We start from the raw sequence: 25,366 nt of genomic DNA, 5'->3' as shown, positions 1-25,366 counted from the left end.
GAATCTCAGTGTTAGAATGTTTTAATTCAGGCACATTCCTTCATCACAAAAATCTGTCATGTGGCAGATGACAGTGTTGTTCTGTTTTAAGAACAAGAAGCAATAACAACATTTTGTATTTGTCATTTATTAAGATTTCCTTTTACAAATGTATTTGTCGTTTTCTAAAAATAATTTATTGTTTAAAATATTATCTATTTATTTTTCTAGGGTTCAGCGATAATTTAAAACACAGAGTCCAGTTTATTTCAATATATAGTACCACTACCAGTATTTATTATGACTATTTACAGGATGAACTGATTTCACTTAAAATATTAAACAATTCACTTGAGAGGGTTGTATGTAGAATGAAAAGACTGGCTAATTTATGCTTTGAAAATGTGTATGACAATATTTAATATTTATATTTAAAGAAAAATAAAAGTAAATTAAAATGTACTCATTTGTGTGTATTTAAATAAAAACATGGAATTCTGATATGCACAATTTTCACATCCAGAATTACTTATAATCTCCTTTGCCTTCGTTCAACAACCATTCTGGAAAAAATATTGGGTTTGTGGGTAACTAGATCTAAGTTTCTAAAATCAGCCATACAGAAAGCCAATTATTGAAAAGAAGATAAAAGTTAGCCTCAACGGGAGTAGACTCTCTGATCCAGTGATTCTCAACTTGTTGCCCAATCAACACACAGCTGTGGCCCATGTGCTACGCTCAGGACCCTACAGGTAGTATATATAGTCTCTGGATTTGGCCAACGTAACACACAGAGAGCGGCACACATGGCCCACAATGGTAATTCAGGTTGAGAACCACTTCTCTAATATTACTGTTAGCCTAATGCTGAAGACTATTAGCAAAAAATCAACTATGGCAATTTACCTCAAATGATTCACTTGCAGATATTAGAAAAATATATTCCACTCCAATCTCCAGCAACACATAAGGACATGAGTCTTCACCTTTGCCCTAATAATGGACAAATTAATTCCAGGGCAACAAAGCAGATGGATCAGAAAAAAAGTCTCGAGACTACCTACAACATTCTAATCAGCACTTCCAACCCTATACTTTAAACCTATCAGGACTACAGGCAGAAGAGACAGATGGAAATTTCTTGGCTCTTCAAGGAAGTGGACTGTCTCTTTGCATGTTCTTACAGAATCTAAGAGAAGGCATCTTACAATTTTATTTTTTATTTCATAAGTAATATAAATTATTTTTGCTGTGTAATATGCTCTAATACCACAGTAAAACCCTTGATCTAAAAACTACAGGCTGATTATTACATTTATAGCAATTATCCAAAAGAATTTCTTGAGTTTCAACAAAGCCCCTTTCACTAGATGGAATATTTTACAAGAGGAAATACCTGGATTTTTTCATGCACAGTGTTCATCTGTTGTGAGTTGATCAACAAACTTCTTATTTGTATTGACTTGAGGTGGTACAAGAGGCAACGACCAACAGACAAAAATTACTAGTCTACCTTTTCAGGGATGTAAGTTGTAGTAGCATAGTTCCATGGACCATGGTAGTGTACACTTGTTCAGGATGAGGAGTTGCTCACCTTGTGCAGTAACAATGGTTCTTCGAGATGTGTCCTCGCATGGGTGCTCCACTATGGGTGTCAGTATGTAATCAAGCTGGCACTCAGAGATTCTTCTATAGCTGTAGTTTCCCATGCCACACATGCGCAGTACTGCCTCCTCATGCTATCTAACACCCACATTGCGTGGACCCCTCTATTCCTTTCCCACCCAAGCAAATAGAGCAGGATGCTTCAAAACAGGGGAAGGAAAGAGGGAAGTGAAGCATCTCAAAGAACCATCACTACTGCAAAAAGTAAGTAACTTGCTCTTCTTTGAGCAGTTTCCCTGTGGATTCTCCACTCTGGGTAACTATAAAACAGTAGTTGCATTTTGGAGGCGGGTTTGGAGCCCAGTAACAATTATAGCTGACAGAAGTGCTTGTCCCACTTGAATGGAGCAAGCAATGGAAGATGAGAAAGCATAGTGCTTTCCAAGTGTTGCTGGAAGACCACATTGCTGCCTTATGTATGTCCGCAAGGGGTGCAATCTTGAGAAAGGTGGTAGTGGAGGACCCAGCCTGGGTAGAATAGGAAGTGACAGCACCCAGAAGCTCCCTTCAGTGAAGCATATAGCAAGTGTAAATACAGGTGGAGATCCACTTGGACAGCCATTGAGGTGAAACAGGCAGACCTTGGACCACTCCAGGAAGGATAGGAAGAGCCTAGGAGACTTGTGCCAATGCCACGTGTGGTCATTATAGAAGGGCAACACCCACCGAATGTCCAGAGTATGCCACGTCACAGGTGCAAGATTGGAGTGCAGCTTCAGGAAGTATGCAGGTTAAGTGGATAGGTTCATTGATGAGAAATGGAGAGGGAACCTTTGGGAGGAACTTAGGATGAGGGCAAAGAGTGACTCTATCCTTCGTAAACACAGTATAAAGAGGTTCAGCCATGAGAGAGGCAAGCTCTCCAGCCATCCTGGCCAATGTGACGGTAACTAAAAGCAAGACCTTCAATGACAGATGGAGCCAGGAACACATCGCTAGGGGGTTCAAAGGCTGGTCTCATGAAACACTTAAGTACATGCTTAAGGTCCCAAATAGGGACCAAAAGACATATTGATGGAAAGGCTTTTTGCAGACTCATCAGAAAATTTTTGGTGATGGGATGGGCAAGAAAGGATGTCCCATCTTCTGCTTGATGCAGCAAACTGGGAGGTGCCAACAATAGTGCCAGGCAGTCTCCCGGTGGCAAGTCCCCACAGCACTGTTTTGATGCTGTGCCACACTGATGCTGGATGATGTCCTCTTGTTGCGTAGGTGCCAACTCCAGCACTGCATGAGAATAGGGAGGTGCCTCAGCCCTGAGCATGTGAGGTGCCAAGTCTGGTGCCTCATGTGAGAGGCACAGAGACGTGGAATGGTGCTGCTTTTGCTCTGGGTCTGGCATCCTGGTTTTGGAGGATCTCTTGTGCCCAGGAGTAGAAACAGCTGAAGCCGGCAGCATCGGAGGCCCCAAGTGTTGGCAGCTCAGTTCCAAATACTATCTCTTTAGCGGCACTGGGTTACTCGGTGCCGGGGACACTGCGGCAGTCTTTTCAACTGGCACAGCCTGAAAGACTGTGCTGGAGGACAGGAACATGCTGGAATTGTGAATGGAATGCCAACCAAAGTAGAGGGATGTGCAGAGTCCACACCCTTGGTCTCCTGTGCTAATTCCTTAGTGGAAGGTTGCTCGAGGGCCAGTGGTTGGAGGAACTTTTCGTAGAGATAAGTCTTGAGCCTGTTGGCTTAGTCCCTCCTGTCCCTCACTGTGTGACTGAAGTAATGGGTGCAGGACTGGGTTTGGTGGCCCTCACCCAAGCACCAGCATGGCTTCTCTGTACACTGTGCGTCACTTAAAGCCTGGAGAGCCCACCATGGAGACGGCGCAGCAACGATTCCTTATGCTACTACCTAAAAAACATTTTTTTCCTGAATATTAAACAGGATAAACAACTTGGACAAAAGGGTACGAAACACTAAACTTCTTATCTTTCAGAGAGAGAAAGCAAAGCTCTGTCTGCAGCCGAGGACGGCAGAGAAAGAACCGAGGAGCCAATGCCAGATAGTACACAGAGGCGCTACTGCACATGCATGGTGTAGAAAACCATGGCTATAGAAGAACCTCTACGTGCCGATGCAAAGACCCACCAACACACAGAGTGGCGCACCCATGGGGACACTATTCAAAGAAAAACCAACTTGTCTTTTTTCACCATTTACATTACAGTATTACATAGAGCCCCCTGAATGAAACTGGGGGGTGTGGGGGGCATTTTACTGGATACTGTACAGAAACACGTGGCATCCCTCACTCAGAATACCTTCTGTGACCCTTTGTGAATGATACAAACAATATGTGCTCTATTCTTTCAATCAAAGTAAAATGTTATTTTTGATGCAGAGAAAAGCTTCTGAAATCATCATTACAGCTCCAGTATAATGAAGAGGCAAAATATGTGATCAAATGGGTAGTTTTAGTTATTAATTTCTGTTAATGTTTTTAAAATTCTAGGAAGACTTCCGCAAATGCAGTTGTGATTAAGGCACAATTAAAATTTGTGTGTTTGTTTTACAGAATTCACATCCTTTTCAAAGAGAAATTACAATCATCCCTCACTATACAAGCACAATTAGTTCCCAAATTTCTGCTCATAGGCAAAAACTCATAGGAGCAATACTAAATTTCCATTAAAATACATGTAAAAGTCTCCAATTCATTCAAAGTGCTTGTAACTTGACATTAACCCACTGAGTTTAGGTACTTTTCTGATGTATTTGAATAGTTTGGCACCAGAAATAGGGTGTAGTGTCTGTATGTACAGCAGCGATTTCCAACCTATGGGTTGGGACCCAAACATGGGTTGCCATTAGATTTGTTAAGGGTCACCAACTGGGCAGTTCCAAGCTGCATGTGGCTGTTAAAGAAGCCATTTGCAGTTTCTTAACACTGCTGCCTCAGGCAGATATCTATCAATACAGATAGGTGCTCAAGAAGGCAGCCCTCTCTATCATTAGGGATAGCAATTACCTTATGCCTAGGTGCTGTAACCTTAACACTTGAGTTAATTGGTTTTAACAACTGTTACCTGCTGGGAACAGGAGGGCTGGGGGAGGCACCTAGCCTCGCAATGTGTCTAAGCCTGAGGACGTTTAGGGCTGCGTTGGCCAGGGAAAATCTAAGGCTGGCGGAGGTTTAGGGATGGGGGTGGGGAAAATCTAAGACTGGGGAAAGTTTGGAGCTACGGGAGGGGGTGTAAGACTGGGAGTGGTTTGGGGCTGCTGGTGATGGTTTAAGGCTGGGGGCAGTTTCGGACTGAAGGGGGAGGGTTAAAACCTGACCAAGGGTGAGGTCTGCAGGGTGGGTGGGTGGGCAGGGGACGAATACAGTAAACCGACTCACCCAGTGGTTGTTCCTGTAACCCCTCCATAACTTGAATTTTCCTGTAATGGCAGGGGAGCCAGGAACCACCAGGGCTGGTCAGTTTCCTGCCTTGCAGAGTGGCAGGAGCTGGGAACCAGGTGCACTCTCCCCATGGTTTGTGAGACTGGGAAAGTGATCACTTCATGGCTGGTCGGTTTCACCTTCCCACCAGCGCAGGGGAGGGAACCAGGCTAAGAGCCTTCTCCCTCTCTTCCCCCAGCCGCAGGGCTGTCAGACAGCTGTATGTCTGAGGGAAGGGAGAGAGAAGGCTCCAGTCGCATGGCTGCAGGTTTCCCAGTCCCCCAGCCAGGGACCCCACAGCTGGCTCATATTAGCAGGGGGAAATTCACCTGTCCAGTGAACATGGTAGGTATAGGAGTCCCTCATTTTAGCGAGAACTCTTAAGTACTCGCTAAACAAGGGATGAATGTAATTGCAAACAAATGTTTATCAAATCTATATACCGAAAGTGATTGTTTGCAACCCTACATCTCATGCATTCAGGACGTCATTAGAATGCTTAAATGTCTCTGTGTGTCACAGTAGAATGTCAGAAAAATTATAAAGGCTTCAATGCAACAAATATTGTAAAGCTAAGAGAAAGAAGTCAGGGGAATATGATTTTCCGTGCCATTCTTAATTCTATTTGATTATCTAGGAACAATGCAGTAGAGGGGAAAAAACCCACAAGACCACCAATGGCACCTTAAAGACTAACCATTTTATTACTGCATAATCTTTTGAGTTGCAACTCACTTTGTCAGATGCATGAAAGAAAAAACAAATGATAAGGATACAAAGATGGGAGTATTACATCAGAGCTAATTCAATCAGGGTGAATGGGGATAAGAAGGCAAGAATGACTAAAGTTCTGTGAGAAAATAATCAGGGGTCAGCAACCTGTGGCTGCAGGGCTGCATTCAGCTCTAAGAGTCATTTGCAGCTCTGTACACTGCTGGCGCTGACTCCTCTGTAGCTCTCTGTCCTGCCGCTGCTGAAACAGAAGAACTAAATTTAACTGGTTTAACATCTGGCAGGATGGCAGGAGGGATGTGGCCATTAAACCAACTGAATTTAGTTCTATTATTTCAGCGGCAGCAGGGCAGGGAGCTGCAGAGAGCCCCTCACTCACAAAGTAACCAGCGTGCACGCAATGGGAGCAGGGTAAAGGGAGCTAATGGCTACCCAGAAGGGTAGCCAGATGGCTCCTATGGTTCCTGCATGGTCCTCACCTTTCATTGGCTGCAACTGGCCTCTTGTGTTGTCACAGGTGGCCAATGAAATCGGGCCCTTAGGAATAGAGCTGGAGGTGCAGCGCTAAGGTAGGTTCATCTGCCATGTTGGCTGAGGTAACAGGAGGAGCTAATTTGGGCGGGGTTTCTTCAGGTGTGGTGCAGTTGGGGGCCTCTTTGGGTAGATGGTTTAGTCCCAAGAGTCAGTTCAGGGCTGAAGCAAGTTAATCTTGGGGATGGGGGTGGGTGGGTTTAAACCTGAGAGGGGTTAAGTCATATGTAAGACTGTTATTAGGGGTCCCTCAAAATTCTTTCAAGTTTAAAAGGGTTCCATGGCCAAATAAAATTGGGAAACACAGCAGTATGGCATATAGAGAGCCCGATCCTGCTCCCTTTAAAGTCAACAACAAAATTCCCATTGACTTCTATTATTCAAATAGGAACTTGCTCACATTGAGGTATTTATCTGTCTGCAAAAAAATTACAAGAAAGCTGTATATGCTATACCTGATATAAAAAAGGGATCAGCAAAATGTGAATAATCGAGAATTGATTCAGAATACTATTAGTTTTCCAGGAACTCACTAACCTACAATTTAGAAAGACAACTGTGCTGATTAAAAAAAACCTGACCTGGTTTAGAAAAGAAATAAGGCAGTAATAAAATAATATATCTCAATGGAAAAAAGAGGAAGTCAATAATAATGTACATAAAAACCTAGGAATTCTGGAAAATTGGTATGAGAAGCTCAGGGACATAAATCAACACCTATCACCAGCACAGATAAGGACAAGGAGGAATCTTAGAACACCAGAACTGGAAGGGACCTTAAGAGGTCATCAAGTCCAGTCCCCTGCCCTCACTATAGGATCAAGCACTGTCTAGACCATCCGTGATAGATGTCTGTCTAATCTGCTCTTAAATATCTCTAGTGAGGGAGATTCCACAACCTCCCTAGGCAATTTATTCCCGTGTTTAACCACCCTGACAAGATGTTTTTCCTAATGTCTAACCCAAACCTCCCTTGCTGCAGTTTAAGCCCTTTGCTTTTTGTCCTATCTTCAGAGGCCAAGGAGAACAATTTTTCTCTCTCCTCCTGAACAAAATGATTTAAAAAAAAAAATCCTAACAGTACAGGGCCATTACAAAATGCAAATTGTAGAACTATCAATTATGCAGAAAAGGTGTAAGTGTTCAATAAACGTTTGTTCTGTATAAAGAAATAGTATGTATTCATAACATGTGATAACACTAGTTCCATTCAACTAGTATCCTAAGAAGGATGTTAAAGAGCAACTACTAAAGCTAGTTGTAAATCAGCGAGTCCAGATATCTCGTATCCAAGAGTTTTAAAACAGCTGGCGAAGAAGCACACTCGGTTGTTAATGCTGATTTTCAATAAGCCTTCAAACACTGAAGGAATTCAAGGGGTCTGAAGGAAAGTTAATGTTGTGCCAAAATATTAAAAGTGTAAGTGAGATGAGTTTAGTAATTATGGGCCTGTCAGTCTGACAGCAACCCTGTGCAAAATACTGGAGCAGCTGATTAAGGTGGTACTTAATCAAAAAAGGAAATGAGGGTAATAGAATTAACGTCAATCAATATGGTTTTATAGAATATAGATCCCATCAAACTGATTTTTAAATGAGATTACAAGTTTAGTCTATAAAGGTAGTAGCATTGACATAACACTGAGGTTTCTTGTAAGAGAGCTGACTTGGTATTGAAAGACATTTTGATTAAAAAACTAGATTATTATAAAATTAACAAAGCACACTAAGTGGTCTAAAAATTAGTTAACTGATAAGTCTCAAAATGTCATTATAAATGGAAAATCATGTTGGAGTGGTATATCTCTTGGGTCCTGCAGGGACTGGTTCTGGGCCCTACACTATTTGAAATGCTTACCAATGTACTTGAAGAAAACATGAAATCAATGATGTTTGCATATGACACAAAAACTAGGTTTGATACAGAATGAAGAAAACAGGTCACTGACAGATCTGCATTACTTGGTAATCTGGGCACAGACAAGCAATAATATATTTTTAAGTGACTAAGAATTTGGGAGCATGGTGAATAAATAGCTGGGCAAACTCCCAGTACAGTGTGTGACTAGTGGAGCTAATTCAATCCTTGGATGCATAACAAGGGAATCTCAAATCTCTGCAATTGGCACTGGTGTCATGATAGCTGAACACTGTCTAGTTATGGTGTCAATAATTTAAGTAGCATGTTGATAAAGAGAATAATTTTCAGAGAACCACAATAATGATCAAAGAATTTGAAAAACATGCTTCATAGCAGTAGTTTTCAAATTTTTAGGGTGCACAATTCCAAACAACAGTCCCCACTGCATACTCCAATCTGAGTTAGGGCCCTAATGCAGCTATGATTAGAGCTCCACATCTTACTAGAGTTGTCCACCATCATAGGATTACAGGATATATGTGCCCCAGGTTTGAAAACAAAAAATCACCAAGACCTCAATATATTTTAACAAAGAGAAAGTTATGGGTCAACAACCACAAAATATACAGGGGGGAAGGGGATGCAAGAATAGATTGAAGACTTCATTATTAACTCTGAGCTAAAGAGAGAAGATTTAAGTTGAAGCTAGACAAATTAAAACTGGAAATATTTTTTTAAATAGTGAGGATATTTAACATTGGGAAAATGTACCAAAAGTTATGTGGATTCTTCATCACTGGCATCTGTTAAGTAGGAAGTTAAGTCTTTCTAAAAGATATGAGGAATCATGATGGTACATCTATGTGTTATATCACACAGGTGGCCAGATTAGATTATCAGAGTTCTCTCTTCTGGTCTTAGAATCTCATGGATAAGGAGGAAAAGCATCTATTTCTCTCCCTCCTATTTTTCTGGAAAGACTGCAACCAAGTACAATGGTTAAGTATGATCACGTGGGCATGTTCTTAAATAAACCAACGCTCAGAAGAGGGATTTTACTAGAGTCAAACCTTTATTTGACTTTCCTGGCTGATGTATTTGCCCACTAGCCAAACATATATTTTAATTTAAACAAGACCTTTTGAACAGCTAATTTCAGGCCCGAAAGAAATGCATGACCACGTTCTTCTGATCAATGACTTCCTCTTGCTCTGCATATCTATCTTCCAAATGGATAATACTATATTAATGCAAGTAGAATCTAGAAACAATGTATGCAAACTCATATTTTACCAAATCAGGGATTAGTCATTGCACAGCACAAAAGTGAAGGCAAGGGCCATTAAAAATTAGTTAACTAGTCACTTGTAAAAATTAAACTAGTCATGCAATCAATCAGGATGTGCTCCTTATCCTCTGGCAAGCAAAAAAAAAGAACTTATTTCCAACTTTTTTTGTAAATATCAGCACAGAGCTGGAACTAACTCCTCAGAGGATGATTTACATAACCTAGTCTACATTTTAGGAATTTTCAATAACAAGGAATGTGTTTTAACTATAATAATCCATTAGAAATATATAAATACACTAGAAATACACATTCATCCAGATCATTCTTGTGTAAAAACAACCCAAGCAAAGGTATAACTTAATATGCTATATATTTCCACAGACATACTCTTATTTTAGTATACGCTAAGAGGTTGTACTTGCTGTGACCAAACTTTTATTTAAAACTAACATGGATATTAGAGTTTAAGTTCACAACAGTTAAAATGTAAACACCATTAGCTATAAGTCTGGTAAGACTCATGCTAATGAGAGTTGAACAAAGCAAAAGCCACATACACTTTGTTTTTCCGCTGAAGTGCAAGGTACAGTATCAATGTCTTTCATAATTTTAATCTCATTGGGGATTTGCAAATGAATAATTCAAGGAATATCTGATTCACTGGCAAAAATTGTTAAGCAATTTCTAAATTAATTTTTCTAAACGAGCAATTTTTTAGTATTTTTAAACTTTCATGGGTCAAATGTTCTGCATATCTTCTCACAGTAATTGCATTAACACAGATGGACTAAGTAAAATAGATTAAATTTGGTGTTATGGTTGGTATGATCAAGAAGCAGTCTTTAGAACGTTACTTTTTACATAGCAAAGTGTTTTTATCTTCCAGCTCAGACTTTAATCAGATGTACACTGTTCAGCTCAGCTGTGACAATGGTTTCTTTATTTTCACATTACATTCACTCACTTCAAATTCAGACATTAAGTTACTGCTATAATTCAAGCAAACATATCCAGCATAGATTTCTTAGAAGACAATACTAGGAAATAAAAAAAAATCCACACAAGTTACAGGCACTTTAACATCCAACCAACAAAGCTTTGAGGAAAACAAGAACTAGCAATACAAGATCCACTGATACCCAACTCTCAAAGTCTGAAGACAATTCTGCAATTTAGATTACAAAAGCAAGGTAATTACAGCTGTCAACTTCTTAACACTTGAAGGAATTAAGTGATGTAAGATAAAGCAGCCTGTACTCAGAAGATCACAATAGCAGGTAATAAGTAGCAGAGTTGAATGATGAAGTGGCTTACAAGACAGCAACATATTAGGGATATACGAATTGTAATTTAATCAAATTAGTTACTTTTCTTATTTTACAATGAACTTGCATTATGCAACTTCAAGACATGCCTGCTTTTAAAATAGACATAACTATGGATTAGATGGATGCTTCTCCTGCTGTTACTGCAGAGGACTGGACTGGACGAACTCCTGAGGTTCCTTTCAGTCCTATGATTGTGAGATTAAAAGAATCAATACACTTGCACTAAAAAGCCTGACATTCAATTTAAAAATAAAATACTTTTTAAACTCAGAAAATGTAAGATTCCCCTGTTACACTAATTAAATGTAAAGAATTAGAGACCATACACTTAGATTCAAACTATTTAATTTCACTGTAAACCAAATAATTTAGGTCAACAGAAATTCCATTTTGCTGTATGTATACCTATGCCACCAGGAAACTGTTCAAGCCAGCTAGTGTAATGTGATTAAGTGTTCTTCTTTAGTCTTGTGAAGGTTCACATCTCCATTTTCTCCATCCATCAAAATGGTTCCTGTGCAGTGTGGACAATCTTTCATCCCCAAAGTAGACTGAGAAAGACAAAAATTAAAATTAGATTTGTAATATATATTTTACAGTAAAAAGGAAGTAACATGGGCCTTTCTGAACACAAGACAGGAACTACAACCATGTTTCAATGCACATTACTCACGCCAGGGAGAATGTTGCACTGCTGTGGAATGAAAAAATTTGCAGAAATTAATGCTGCATATGCAGAATTTCTTTTCACAGCATAGAAATGGACTGCAGTGCTGTTGGCCACCACTAGGGGTACTGAACTCAGCAAAACCAAGCTCACACAGAAGATACTGCAAGTGGGAAGGGAATAAAGCTAGAGGGTTCCCAGCATGCTCTGAGGGAAGGAAATGGAAACATGCAGGAATCGTCACACAAGCCTGGGACCAAGCATCTTCCTCTGAAACCCTGATCTTTGAGGTAGAGGGGGTGAATGCCTGGGCTAGGTGGGACCAAAACTGGGCTCTAGGGGGAGTGGAAGGCAGATGTCCCTGAACTGGAAGGAGTTATGGGAATCTGGCTGGGCTCAGAAGGCAGGGCAGAGAAACAGGAAGTGGGCTGTCATAGGGTTTAACACTCTATTCCTGTCACTGTGGGAACTGTCTACTGTTACAGACATACCTGCCAACAGGTTATTTTGAAATTAATTACCAAAATAAGTGAAACTGGTGTGATTGTGTAGTGTTATTTTGACTAATAAAATGTACATAGTTTTAAAGAACTGTAAAATATTTTGTGCAGAATTTTTATTTATTTATTGGCACAGAAATTGCTCAGGAGTAGCATATGCACAAAATAAATGTCCATTGCCTTAGGTCAAAAATGAAACAAAACCAGGCTTTCAAATACAAACTAGACATACAAAAAGCCCAATCAAGAGCTCAATGAGATCAACAGAGATGACTTCTGACTTCAATGGGCTTTCGCTTAGACTCAAAATGCATCTATAAGAACACTTATTGCTTCATGGAAGCTATGCTGATTTTAATTAATACCTTTTTAAATAATTCTGCTGATTTCATTTTGGTGATAGCCGGATTCATGTTTTCATGCGAGTGGAACATATTTAATTTTCACAATACAGATTAAAACATACATTTTATATTTTTATTTTACTTATTAGAATGAGAAGATGATCTGAAAGTGCTACTGAAGCCAAACATGGAAACACATTTTTTAGCGAACAATTGCCCATGAAAAACTAACTGCCAATATTGATTGAAAATAACCTACCCACAAGAAAGTGTCTTTTTATTACATTCCTATCTTTAGGAATTTTTCTTAACTTTATCCTTCTTACTTTTAGATTGTCAAATGTAATAAATATTACATCTTTCTGAATCGGCGTATGTGATATTAGTGTCTTAATACAGCAGTCTAAGTGTTTTCTTCAGATTTATGATTTCATTGTACTTCTGAACTCACTAATCCGGACAGTAGAAACATCAAGAAACGCAAAACATAATGGACTAATAAATCTTCAATAGTTTTCTATATCACTGAAGCAATTAATATGGTATTTTCAGACTGCAGAATTTAAACAAAGCTAACACAGCTAACATCTACTTTACATGACAATTTAAGCTGCCAGAGAACTTTCTTAAACTTAATACATGATGCATTGTTTCATACTACTGACAACTACTACAAATTTTCTTCAAGAAAAAACTTCAGTTAAGGCAAATTTCATTTTGAAGTCTTCTATATGCCAAATTAAAAGAAATTAGAGTACCACAATGAATTAAAGAGAGATACAATTAATGACAGGAGATCCACCCTAATAATCAACCACACCAAAATGCAACAAGAGAAAATCTTATTACATAAAAGGAATAGTTTCAAAATGTCATATGAAAAAGGCTTGTAAGAAACTAAAATTATGTAAATACATCAATAGTATCTTTTTATCGGTTTTGATGCATTATTACCAAGTTACTAGCATTGCAACAGAGACATCTGTCAAGATTTTTCACACACTTTTATTCTGTACTTTAAAATAATTAAGTGTTGGCCTCCTTCCATGTATGTCTTTTTTAATAAATAAGAATTACAGTGGAACATTTAACAATCATCACATTACTTAACTTCTCTGGTCTTTCCTCAAAAGATAATCGTTGGAGAATATTAAGGTTAAATTAAGATTACTCAAAAGACAGCAATGAAACAATGTTAACTCTTTACCTTGTGTACTGACATTAATACAATATTCAAACTACCTTATTGTTTCTGAAAGACTGTGTACAATACTATGCCTCATATCCACTAAATGAGGGAGGCACCTTTTCTCATTTCCTATGGGCTTTATGAATGTATTACATTATTTTTATATAATCATGCAATTTAGTCTATCATATGGCAAACTCACGAGTCTAACCTTAACTTACAGAGCTTTGAGCTCTTAATATGACAAAATTAATTCTATTTATCTAGCTTTTAAAATGGAATTTCCTAGTTTATTAAAAAGAAAAAAAACCTCCTCACTCTCAGGTTAACATATTTGCTTGCATTAGAACGCTATTCCAAATGCAGAGGTGAAAAGAATACCCACCTCCTGGAACTTTGCAAATATTACCTCAGAAGACAGATCCCAATGAGATCTGACTACTAAACTTCATTCCCTACACAACTAAGCTAGCACAGAAACATGTACTGTACATGCATAACCATTTGTGTGTCAAGAGGTTAAAAACTCCATCAACTCAAGTACAGATTTCATTAAGACTGTTCAAAGGCACTTCCTAATAAAGTTTGCCAAATATTAACGGTCTCCAGTCACATTCATTCAAAACTGTGGGTTAAGAGGTAGTGAAAATATTAAGCCATCTAATCATTTCAGAGGGACACTCATACATCCTATTCTAAAAGAGAACTTAATAATACATATTAGTGCACTAATTGTAGTTCTAATAATAAGATATTTTCACATAAATGACCCTTTGCTGGAGTTTTAATAAATACACAATTTCCCAGTCTTCCAGTCCTGATACATAATACAGGACCTCGAAAGCTGCTTGTATGTTCAAGAATATGGGCCAGTTTGTTGTAGATGGCATTATCCACATCCCAGAGTTTTGGGTTTTGTTTTTTTTTAATTTAAATTTATTTCCAGTAGAAAGTTATGGAGCTGTTCAGAGGTGCACACTGAAGAAATCTCTTTAAAAAGGATCCATAAGAAACGGAGAAGCTAAATAAGCAGTGAACTTCCATATCCACAAGGGCTTAAAAGGGGAAACGTAAAGCGTTCCAAACTATTGTAAAGTAAACCCTCAAAATACACAGCTTCAAGTTGTGCACAACTCACTTTAATGTGACTTAAGAACAACGTGAAGCTACTCTGTGGCTGTCAGCCTGCAGACAGCAAGACAAGCTAAGAGTCTCTCCTCCCTGCCTTTCCCCAGCCACACAGCTGTCAGGGAAGCCAGGAAGACTTTTAGCAGCCAGTCTGAGAACCAGGAAACTGACCAGGGGAGCCGGGAACCCGCTGCAGGAATTCAACCCCAGCACAACTCAAGGGCTTACTGTAGTCACTTTAAAAAACCCAGAAACGTTCAGTTGGAGAACACTGCATCAGTGGAGAAAGACAGTCTCCCACCATTTGCAACCCCTAGACAGAGACTCTCTCCCATCATTTGTGGCAGCAGATGACAATGTCATGGACTCACTTCGCTCCCTTCCTCCGAAACCATATCCTGACTTCTCACAGTACAAGCTGTTTCAGACCTGTTGCAGCACACTGGTGGTGCTTAAAGAACTTTAAAGTTTATTCACGACGTACCATTTTTCCCTTGCACTATCAAACTCAATAGCTAAATTCACTTTTGACAATAAACCCATAATGAAAGTTCTCAAACTATGAAGGCAATGATCAGTGAAGATAGCATTTTCTGGCAGTTAAGGCCTCAGATGGAGGGGGAACATCTGAACCTAAAGTTCTGTTTTTTATTTCTACCTTTCTACACTGTTTTTGAATGTGTATTTACTGATATATACATACCTCAAGAAAGTTGGCTCAGGCATTCCAGGATCTGCACCTCTCTTAAAACCTGAAATAACAAATATACACAACATCAGCAGCAGCTAGCCTAAACAAAGTTGGGGTTCTTGCCACAATCTCAAATTTAGTAAAGTTAAAAATGCTGCCAATAAAATTATTAATGTATACATAAATATCCTAAAACTAGTATAGAAACCTCAAATTCTTCTCAATATTTTAGATTACCATACCTTGTTTGCAGTATTTTTAAATGGACTATGTCTTTGTACTAAAATTTAGTATTGACTAATCCTTGTCACCCTTGCTAAACATAAATCTTTTTTTTTTTTTTTAACTAAATAACAAAAAAGCAATGTAACATTTACAGGAAATCACTCATATTACTTCTAGCTGGCAAAAGCATCCCCAGCTGCTAGTCATAACATGAACTGGGCAGGGAACAGAACCAATGGGTAAAATTACTTTAGTCAAACAAGAAAGAACTGCAAAAACCCCTTTTAGGTCCCGCTGAAATGCTTTCATTATGTCATGAAACAGATGTTATCTTTGCTTTTAAGCAAGCAGGAAGGAACAGAAACTCCTCTAAGGAAAAACTATAGATCAAGAGGAGGAAAGTATAAGACAGACCTTTATTTTCGCTCTTACACACAAGCCCTCATACTTCCAAAAATTTAAATTGATACGCTTGGGTTTTTGAGCTTTAGCAAGTTATACAACTCACCAGCCAATAACATGATTAAAAAACGTGGAAAAATACATTACCTTTGTACTCTAATACGCAATCTTTATCAGATGCTGAATTTAGAGGGAGCACTTAAAAGTATATATGAATTCAAAATGATTACACCAACCTAAAAATAAACTATCCAGTGCAGAAACCTGTAAATCACAGATGATCAGCATATCAGTGGCTACTGGTCAGGACAGGTAGGGATGGTATCCTAGCCTCTGTTTGCCAGAAGCTGGGAATGAGCAACAAAATGAATCACTTGATGCTTAACCTGCTCTGTTCATCCTCTTTGTGGCATTTGGCTTTGGCCACTGTCAGAATAATACAGGATACTTAAATGGACCTTTGGCCTGACCCAGTATCGCTGTTCTTATATCATGTTAATTCTTCAAATCCTACATTAATGCTTGTGATTTTTACAAGATTACACGTAACTGTGATTTGCTAAGAAAATACGATACTTTGCAATCTGCTAATGCAATTTAAAAAAATAATTTCTTTGGAGTTAACTCTCAACACTCTAGTTTATTGAAATGACCCTGTGCTAAAAAAGCATGCTTTTTGTTCTAAAGGTACTGAAGATATTCACCAGATTGTGCCCTGAAAGTAAAGTTTGGAAAACACAATATACATGTGATATTCAAAACATTTTATACACCATCTTGTATCATTTCTATACAGAAAGACTTCCCCCCTCCTGCCGCCATTGGGTAGTTACGATGGGCCTGTGATCCACAAGTCACCAAAGTCAATGGGAAGATCTCCACTGATTTCAGTGGGCTCTAAGAACAGCCTTGAACAAAGAGCAGACGTGCAATCTCAAAATGCAAGGAAGAATCTACATTAATTTAAATTGCTGTATTTTTCACTTTGCACTGAGGGCTATTTAAAAAAAAAACACCTCACAGACTTAAAACAAGATATAAGTCAACAAGCAGAAAACTTAGATTAGAATCATAATTTTAATTTCATTTTGCATTTGTCCTTTTATTTCGTACTAGAGAAAGATTGATTCTCATTTGTTGGTAAATATTGAAACATCGTTTTTCACCTAACTATAGCCTTTACACTAAATTTGCTACTGCTTGCTAACCAAATACATGTTTACAATTTTTAAAGTAACAGCATCACCTAACATATTTATTCAAATTCTTAATTTTTACATTTTCGTATGTTAGAAAAACAGCAAATGATGTATTTCTTATTTACTAGGTTACTAATTTTTTTATTTGTATCACGCTGCATTTGGATAGAAACTGGCGTTCAATTATAAAAAGGAATGAAACGTTCAATTTGTTGTTAATTAACATCATTTTAAATGTATTGTATGCATAAGGAAAAAAGTATCAAAATATGCACTCAAAACTAACTAATTTATATTAAAAAGTAGCCATAGTTAGTGAATTAAATTGATTCCTTCTAGTCACCATGGGTTGGTCTACACTTGCCCCCAACTTCGAAGGGGGCATGTTAATTAGGGTGATGGGACATCACAATTGAAGCATTGTGGTGAATACACAGCATTTCATTAGGCTAATTCTCCCCCGCGGCAACTTCGAAGCTTCAAACGTTGAAGTACTGGCATGCATGTAGCCACAGGCACTTCAAAGTTTGAAGCTTCCAAGTTGCCACGGGGGAGAATTAGTCTAATGAAGTGCTGATAATTCACCGCAGCACTTCATTAGCAATCTCCCGTCACCCTGATTAACATGCACCCTTCAAAGTCAGGGGCAAGTGTAGACCCAACCCATGTCTTTTGAGATTTCAACCAATACAGCTCTTCCTCTCACACCTCATTTTTAATCAGATGCAAAGTAATGTGCATTGGAAAATATAATCCCAACTATATCGTTTAAAATGATGGGATCAGAATGTTGGGAATCATTAAAAAGTAACAGTAAGATAGAAAATATATTGCCTCTAAATAAACCCATGGTATGCCCACATCATGAATAATGTACACAGATGCGGAAGCCCCATCTCAAGAGAGACATATAGGAATTGGAAAAGATTAAATGATTGGTGGTATGCAATAGGGATGTAAAATCCTGTTTAACCAGTTACATGCTAAGTTTAACTGGTTAACCGATTTAACTGGTGGGGAAGAGGGGGCGCTGCTCCAGCCAGGCTGGAGCCCCCACCCGGGGTGCAGAAAGGTCCTGCCGTACTCCAACCTGGTTGAAGCATCCCTGCCTGCAGCACGGCCATGGATGGGAGGCACTCCAGCACAGCTGGTGGTGTACTTAAAAGAAACACACAGGATCTTTTCAGGGGAAAAGGCAATATTACATTTATTGAGAATACAATAGCAAAGCAGTTAGCATACTCTCAAACACACACACCCCGACCCCAACAATGGTATAGTTACCAGTCTGTTGCTCACATTAGCCTGGTGGTCTAATAGGATAAGCGTGAGGGAGCAACCAGGTTCATTTCAGCCCACACTGAGGTTCCAGTCAGTGGTAATGGCACAATGAACCTGCATTTTGTAGGAAAGCGGTCTCCCTTTTACAATGGTTTCTCTTCCTCAGTGTCAATGCATGCTGTTTTCATGGTGGATGCTTGTTATTTCAGGTTGTTGTTCTTGTTCTTTATCTTTTCATTTTGCCATGGTAAACTGGTTCTGATCCTGTCTTCTCTTGGTTTCCTGGATTGTCACTCTGCTCTCCTAATATGCAGAAAACCCTGGCATCTTCTCCTTAGCTACTGGGCTGTCCCTCTAGCCTCTGGTCCAGCCATGGCCTTCATACTTGGCTCACACACATAACAAGGGTAGACAGATCATTACAGTGTTTTTGTACTATAGTAAATCCTCGATTTTACAGGCCCCAATTTAGTGAATTTCGGGAACAGACATCCGCCAGCCCCCCAGCTGTTCCCCAAGTCCACTTAACTGGGGCCCATAAAATCCTAAATCCTGGCCCTGACTCCCAAAAAAAGTATGCTACTTACCCTAGCGACCACTGCTGAACTCTCCAATCCGGGGTAGGGTGCATACCCAGGCAGATGGCACTCGCTTACGTGCCCCACCCGTCTCCCCCGCCCCAGATAAGCATGTGACAGGTCCTCCAGCAGCTCTGATGAGTAGCTGTCTTTTTCCCCAAACACGAGAGAGTGGGAAGGCAGTAAACTCTCATACTTAACGGACTTTTGGATTGAATGGAGACCCCTCCCCCATCGATCTGTTAAATTGAGGGTTTACTGTATAGTATTATTACAATATCTACTTCAGGACGAAGAACAGAATAATGACCATAAGGATTTAAGTCTATTTCTATCTCAAAATGGTTTGGCAGAATACATAACATAATACTTAGAAGGTTACAAATATGTGCATGTATCACTAAAAATAGTGATATTCTACTACAGGAACAGCCCCCATCCACAGCAGCCCAGCCTGGGATCTGGATTGGAGCAGCAGGCCGAGCTGCCCTTTCCTACTTTTCCCCCCATTTAAACATTCTGTGTAAAAACTTCCCAATATACATTAAAGACCCTGACAAAGTGCGTCTTTGCCCATGAAAGCTTATGCTCCAAAATATCTGTTAGTCTATAAGGTGCCACAGAACTTTGTTATTAACGATATAAAGATTTTAAAAGAAAATAGCATATATAATGCATTAAAATATACACAGGAAAGAAGCAGTTACCGATCCACTTTAAAACATACATTACCAATGATCACAAACACAAGAATGTTATAAAACAGATTTTAGATTCATGAGCCGAGATAAATCTGTGAAACAAACTGTGACAAGTGAATATAAAGAAAAGATCAAGCTGCTACGGAAATACAGCCTGTTGCCTGTCAACGTATTTATCCACTGCTTCCTTGTCATATTTAAGTTTGATGAGCATACTTTGGTGCTATGAAAACAAAGCTCTTGCACTGGGCAGTACACTTCTCCATAACCAAATCTATGTCACAAGAACACAGCCACAGTACTGCACACATGCCTTCACAGGACAACAGTGTAGATCAGGCTGGTCATAACATGGCCTGTGGATGGAGCAAGGAGCCGAAGGTTCCCAACTGCTGCTCAGAAAAGCGGTTTCAGGGCCCAGTCGGTTTTTCAATAGCTGCAAACCTGGAGGGAGACGCTTCATCTGCTACTCTTGCCTCCAGCATAATCCCACTGGCTGATTTCCGGCCAATACGAGCTTCCTTTTGGAAGCACCCCATCAGGCTTGTAGCTATTCACAGACACACATGGCCCCTGCCATAGCAGGGTAGGCAACATAAGAACATAAGAATGGCCATACCGGGTCAGACCAAAGGTCCATCCAGCCCAGTATCCCGTCTGCCGACAGTGGCCAATGCCAGGTGCCCCAGAGGAGAACAGAAGACAATGATCAAGTGATTTATCTCCTGCCATCCATCTCCTGCTCTTGTACTGAAGGCTAGGGCACCATACTTTACCCCTGGCTAATAGCCATTTATGGACCTAACCTGCAAAAATTTATCGAGCTCTTTTTTAAACCCTAATAGAGTCCTGGCCTTCACAGCCTCCTCCGGCAAGGAGTTCCACAGGTTGACTGTGCGCTGTGTGAAGAAAAATTTCCTTTTATTAGTTTTGAACCTACTACCCATCAATTTCATTTGGTGTCCCCTAGTTCTTATATTATGGGAAAAGGTAAATAATTTTTCTATCTTCACTTTCTCCACACCATTCATGATTTTATATACCTCTAGCATATCGCCCCTCAATCGCCTCTTTTCCAGACTGAAAAGTCCCAGTCTCTCCAGCCTCTACCCATATGGGACCCGTTCCAAACCCCCAATCATCTTAGTCACCCTTTTCTGAACCTTTTCTAATGCCAATATATCTTTTCTGAGGTGAGGAGACCACATCTGCACGCAGTACTCAAGATGTGGGCGTACCACAGTTTTATATAGGGGAAGTATGATGTCTTTTGTCTTATTATCTATCCCTTTTTTAATAATTCCTAACATCCTATTTGCTTTACTAACTGCCGCTGCACACTGCATGGATGTCTTCAGAGAACTATCCCCTATAACTCCAAGATCCCTCTCCTGATCTGTCGTAGCTAAATTTGACCCCATCATGTTGTACGTGTAATTTGGGTTATTTTTTCCAATGTGCATTACCTTACACTCACCCACATTAAATTTCATTTGCCATTTTGCTGCCCAATCACTCAGTTTGCAGAGATCTTTTTGTAGTTCTTCACAATCCCTTTTGGTTTTGACTGCCCTGAACAACTTGGTGTCATCTGCAAACTTTCCCACCTTACTGCTTACCTCATTTTCTAGATCATTGATGAACAAGTTGAACAGGATCGGTCCCAGGACTGACCCCTAGGGAACACCACTAGTTACCCCCCTCCATTGTGAAAATTTACCATTTATTCCAACCCTTTGTTTTCTGTCTTTTAACCAATTCCCGATCCAGGAAAGGATCTTTCCTCCTATCCCATGACCGCCTAATTTACATAAAAGCCTTTGGTGTGGGACCGTGTCAAAGGCTTTCTGGAAATCTAGGTATATTATGTCCACTGGGTGCCCCTTGTCCGCATGTTTATTAACGCCTTCAAAGAATTCTAATAGATTAGTTAGACACGACTTCCCTGTGCAGAAACCATGCTGACTTTTGCCCAACAATTCGTGCTCTTCTACGTGCCTTGCAATTTTATTCTTTACTATTGTTTCTACAGGCAAGGAGCCTGCCTGAGAAATCATGCTGGCTGGGAGTCACTTAGGTAGTCTAGAGCTTGCCTCTGGCACCAAGCCCATCCCGCCTCCCAATCCTATGCCCTTCCCCATCCCACACGCATGTCCTATAGAACCTAATCCTCTGCTCCTCCTGCAACCATACCCCCCGCCGACCCTACTCCTCAGTCCTCTTCCCCAGGTCACTGTGTCCTATGGGCCCTATGTCACAGTCAAAACTCCCACACCCACTCCAGGCACCCCAGTCCGCTGCCCCAGGTCAGGACCCAAACCCCAGCATTGCAGTCCCTTGCCCCAGATCACAAATGCCTCCTACACCCAAACTCCTCCCAGACTCCACACTCTTCATGCACCCCAACCCCTCCCCCAAACTCCCTTCTGCACCCAACCTCCATCCCATATCCTGCACCTCCTGCATTAATATCATGGAAGAGTGCAGCCCTTGGCCACTTTCCACATTCATAGAGTGGCCAGACATCCTAAATTATTGCCCATCCATGGTGTAGATACTGCTTATGCCAACAAAAGGTTTTTAACCCCACCATCATAGCAGATCTTCCGCTTATAAAGCTGGCAGCTAAATTAACAGAAAAATCTTTCACTCAATCTAGCTGCCTCCACAGAGTTAGATTAGCCTAACATTTTTCAAATATGAGTGACGTAACCAGACTGAGCTAATTTTTAAGATTAGACCTAGGATTAAAGCCTCATCTTCACTCACTAGAACTTAACATGTACAAAAGTGTTATACTCCCCTCCCCTACATAGCCCTAGCCTAAAGCAACAGTTCTCAACCAATGACCCTGAGAGGATCTAGAAATCTTCTGGAGGGTCATCAACTCATGAATCTAGGCAAAGTCAGTACAAAATGAGACCAAAAATGATAAAGTGAACAATTTTCCAGTAATAGGCAAGACCACTGACCTCAAGGACCAAAAGGCCTAAATGAAGTCAGATTACATAAGCGTCATATTTCACTTCTTGCCCCAGGGATTTCTGGGGCACCAGCCCAGCCAATGGATCTCCATGGAAGAAGGACAAGGCCAGGCTTGCCACCAACTACAGTAAACTGTCTTAATTGGCATTCTATAATCTGGAACTCTTAAATAACTGACATTTTAACCATGAGCAAGTTTTACTTACATTGTCCATAAGTACAGTGTAGTGAGAGTAAATAATACAGCAAATACTGTATGAGTTCACAGTGTCCAACACTACTGGTGATGGTAACTACAATACTCTGCATGCACTTTTCTTTGTTTCTTACTATCTATTCTTGTTTTTCTTTAGACTCGTGCATTGCTAGGTACACCTCCCTGCTATCCAGACTATCTGAACATCTGGTTACCTCGCGGCGGTGGGGGGGGGGGGACCACGACGGGGAGGACATGACCAAGGCACACAACAGGACTGCAAGACAGCACTTCACTGTACTGGAAAAAGACAGCTGTGAAGCACGTGGTGGGGTCTTCCCCACATCCAAGGGCCATTGCAAGGGGGGTCTGGAGCACGTCGGGGAGCTGTCTCAGCAAGAGCCGTTGGAAGGGAGCGATTCCGTTGCACTTGAGGCCGGGCCCCTGCCTCAATCCCTGCAGCGGCCGTTGGCGCGGCTGACCAAGGCTCCGCGCCGCCTTTCCCAACGGCCACTGAGCGGGAGGAGTCAGTCGGGCTCCCGAATGCCGAGACAGGGGACAGAGCCGGCCGTTAGGCCCACTGACGCCGCGGGGCTGCCCCGCCCGCGTGCCCCGCCCCCTCCCGCCGCCAACGGCCGCTGAGCGGCTCCCCCGCGTGCTCCAGCCCGCGCCCCAGCTAGCTGGGCTGGAGCAACGTTCCCCGCGCGGCCAAGCAGGCCTCACGGCGAGGCCGGCTCCCGGCGAGCGAGGGACAGAAGCGGCGCCGCCCTGGCACTGACCTAGATAGAGCACGACGGGGATGAAGCCCCAGCGGATGGCGAACTGGCCGCCCTTGAAGAGCTGCTGCAGCCGCTGCTTGGCCTCTTTGCTCAGCTTCGGCATCCCGGCAGCCAAGGCGACGGGCGACCAGTCCTGGCGTCTGCAAACCCTGCCCCCGTCACTGCGCAAGTGCGACACAGGCGGGGCGGAGCTACTTGCTCGGGCGCGCGGACACTGGTAAGGCTGGTTGAGGGGAAAGCGCGAGCGAGCCCGGGCGGGCTCGTCCCTGCACGCGGCGCGCAAACGCACGCGTTGGCTGTGCCCGGGAGCGGACCAAGTGGTCTCGCGTACGCGTTCCCAGCTCAGAGCTCAAGCTCCCTCCTCAGCGCGGGCGCCCATGTGAACGGCAGAACTGGGGCTCTTGTCCCTTGCCTTCGGGGCAGGGCTGGAATTACACACACGCAGGGCAAGATACAGTGTAGGACCTAACAATAGAATAATCCACATACGTGGTACTGGAGGGGACCTCTTAAACGTGACATGGTTTAGGGCCTCAGCCTGGCAAAAATCTGCCCTGCTTCTGGGCCTCGAGGCTGTGCTCTGTTGCATTGGCCGTGTCTACACTAGCCCCAAACTTCAAAATGGCCACGCAAATGGCCATTTCGAAGTTTACTAATGAAGCGCTGAAATACATATTCAGCGCTTCATTAGCATGCAGGCGGCCACGGCGCTTCAAAATTGACACGGCTCGTCCAGACGGGGCTCCTTTTTGAAAGGACCCTGCCTACTTCAAAGTGCCCTTATTCTGATCAGCTCCTGGGAATAAGGGGACTTTGGAGTAGGCGGGGTCCTTTCGAAAAGGAGCCCCGTCTGGATGAGACGCGCGGCGGCAATCCGCGGCAATTTCGAAGTGCCACGGCCACCCGCGTGCTAATGAAGCGCTAAATATGCATTTCAGCGCTTCATTAGTAAACTTTGAAATGGCCATTTGTGTGGCCATTTCGAAGTTTGGGGCTCGTGTAGACATGGCCTAAGAGGGTTGCTGCCTGAAGGGGTGATTTAATAGCAGCTGTCAACTTCCTTAAGGGGAGCTCTAAAGAGGAGGGTGAGAAACTGTTCTCAGTGGTGTCAGGTGGCAGAACAAGGAGTAATGGTCTGAAGTTGAAGAGGGTGAGGTGTAGGTTAGATATTAGGAAAAACTACTTCACCAGGAGGGTGGTGAAGCATTGGAATGCATTGTCTAGAGAGGTGGTGGATTCTCCATCCCTTGAGGTTTTTAAGTCCCAGCTGGACAAGGTCCTGGCTGGGATGACTTAGTGGGGGTTGATCCTGCATGAAGCAGGGGCCTGGACTAGATGACCTCCTGAGGTCCCTTCCAGCCCTGTGATTCTGCGAAGCCCTTGGCCTTCAGCTTTGCCTTCCCCCACCCCTCCACCTCATGGGCTACATCCACACTTAGTGAAAACTTCAAAATGGCTATGCTAGTGGCCAGATCGACAAATAGTAATGAGGCACTGAAATGCGTATTCAGCACCTCATTAGCGTGCCACTTCAAAAGTGCTGTGGTTCACTCCCGTGCAGCTCATCTACACTGAGGTCCTTTTCAAATGGACCCCACCAACATCGAAATCCCCTTATTCCTGCGAGCACAATTTTTCTGATTTGTCAACCTTGATAACTCTTCAACCTCTGTGCTTTATATATTGAGTCTGTTCTGGTCTGGCTATGGTCTGAAGAAGTGGGTCTGTCCCACAAA

General features: G+C 41.5%; 1 protein-coding gene across 2 annotated transcripts; it reads right to left on the bottom strand.

The window, feature by feature from the left end:
- Window positions 1–10,360: 10,360 nt before the first annotated feature.
- Window positions 10,361–23,793, bottom strand: TOMM7 (translocase of outer mitochondrial membrane 7). Of its 2 annotated transcripts, XR_012644246.1 has the most exons (4): window positions 23,631–23,793; window positions 15,297–15,345; window positions 11,171–11,316; window positions 10,361–10,950 (listed from the first exon to the last, which is right to left on the bottom strand). XR_012644246.1 is itself a non-coding variant. In XM_074986182.1 (3 exons), the coding sequence occupies exons 1-3, from the start codon at window positions 23,731–23,733 to the stop codon at window positions 11,301–11,303; spliced, it is 168 nt and encodes a 55-aa protein (XP_074842283.1). In that variant the 5' UTR covers window positions 23,734–23,793; the 3' UTR covers window positions 10,361–11,300. The 2 variants fall into 2 exon arrangements, 1 of the variants encoding a protein (XP_074842283.1); XM_074986182.1 differs by having other exon boundaries at window positions 10,361–11,316.
- Between the last annotated feature and the right edge of the window lie 1,573 nt (window positions 23,794–25,366).

Source organism: Carettochelys insculpta, chromosome 2 (assembly GCF_033958435.1).
Source record: "Carettochelys insculpta isolate YL-2023 chromosome 2, ASM3395843v1, whole genome shotgun sequence".
Lineage (NCBI taxonomy): Eukaryota > Metazoa > Chordata > Testudines > Carettochelyidae > Carettochelys > Carettochelys insculpta.
Note: the sequence above shows the minus strand (reverse complement) of the source record. Positions and strands in the feature narration are given on the sequence as shown.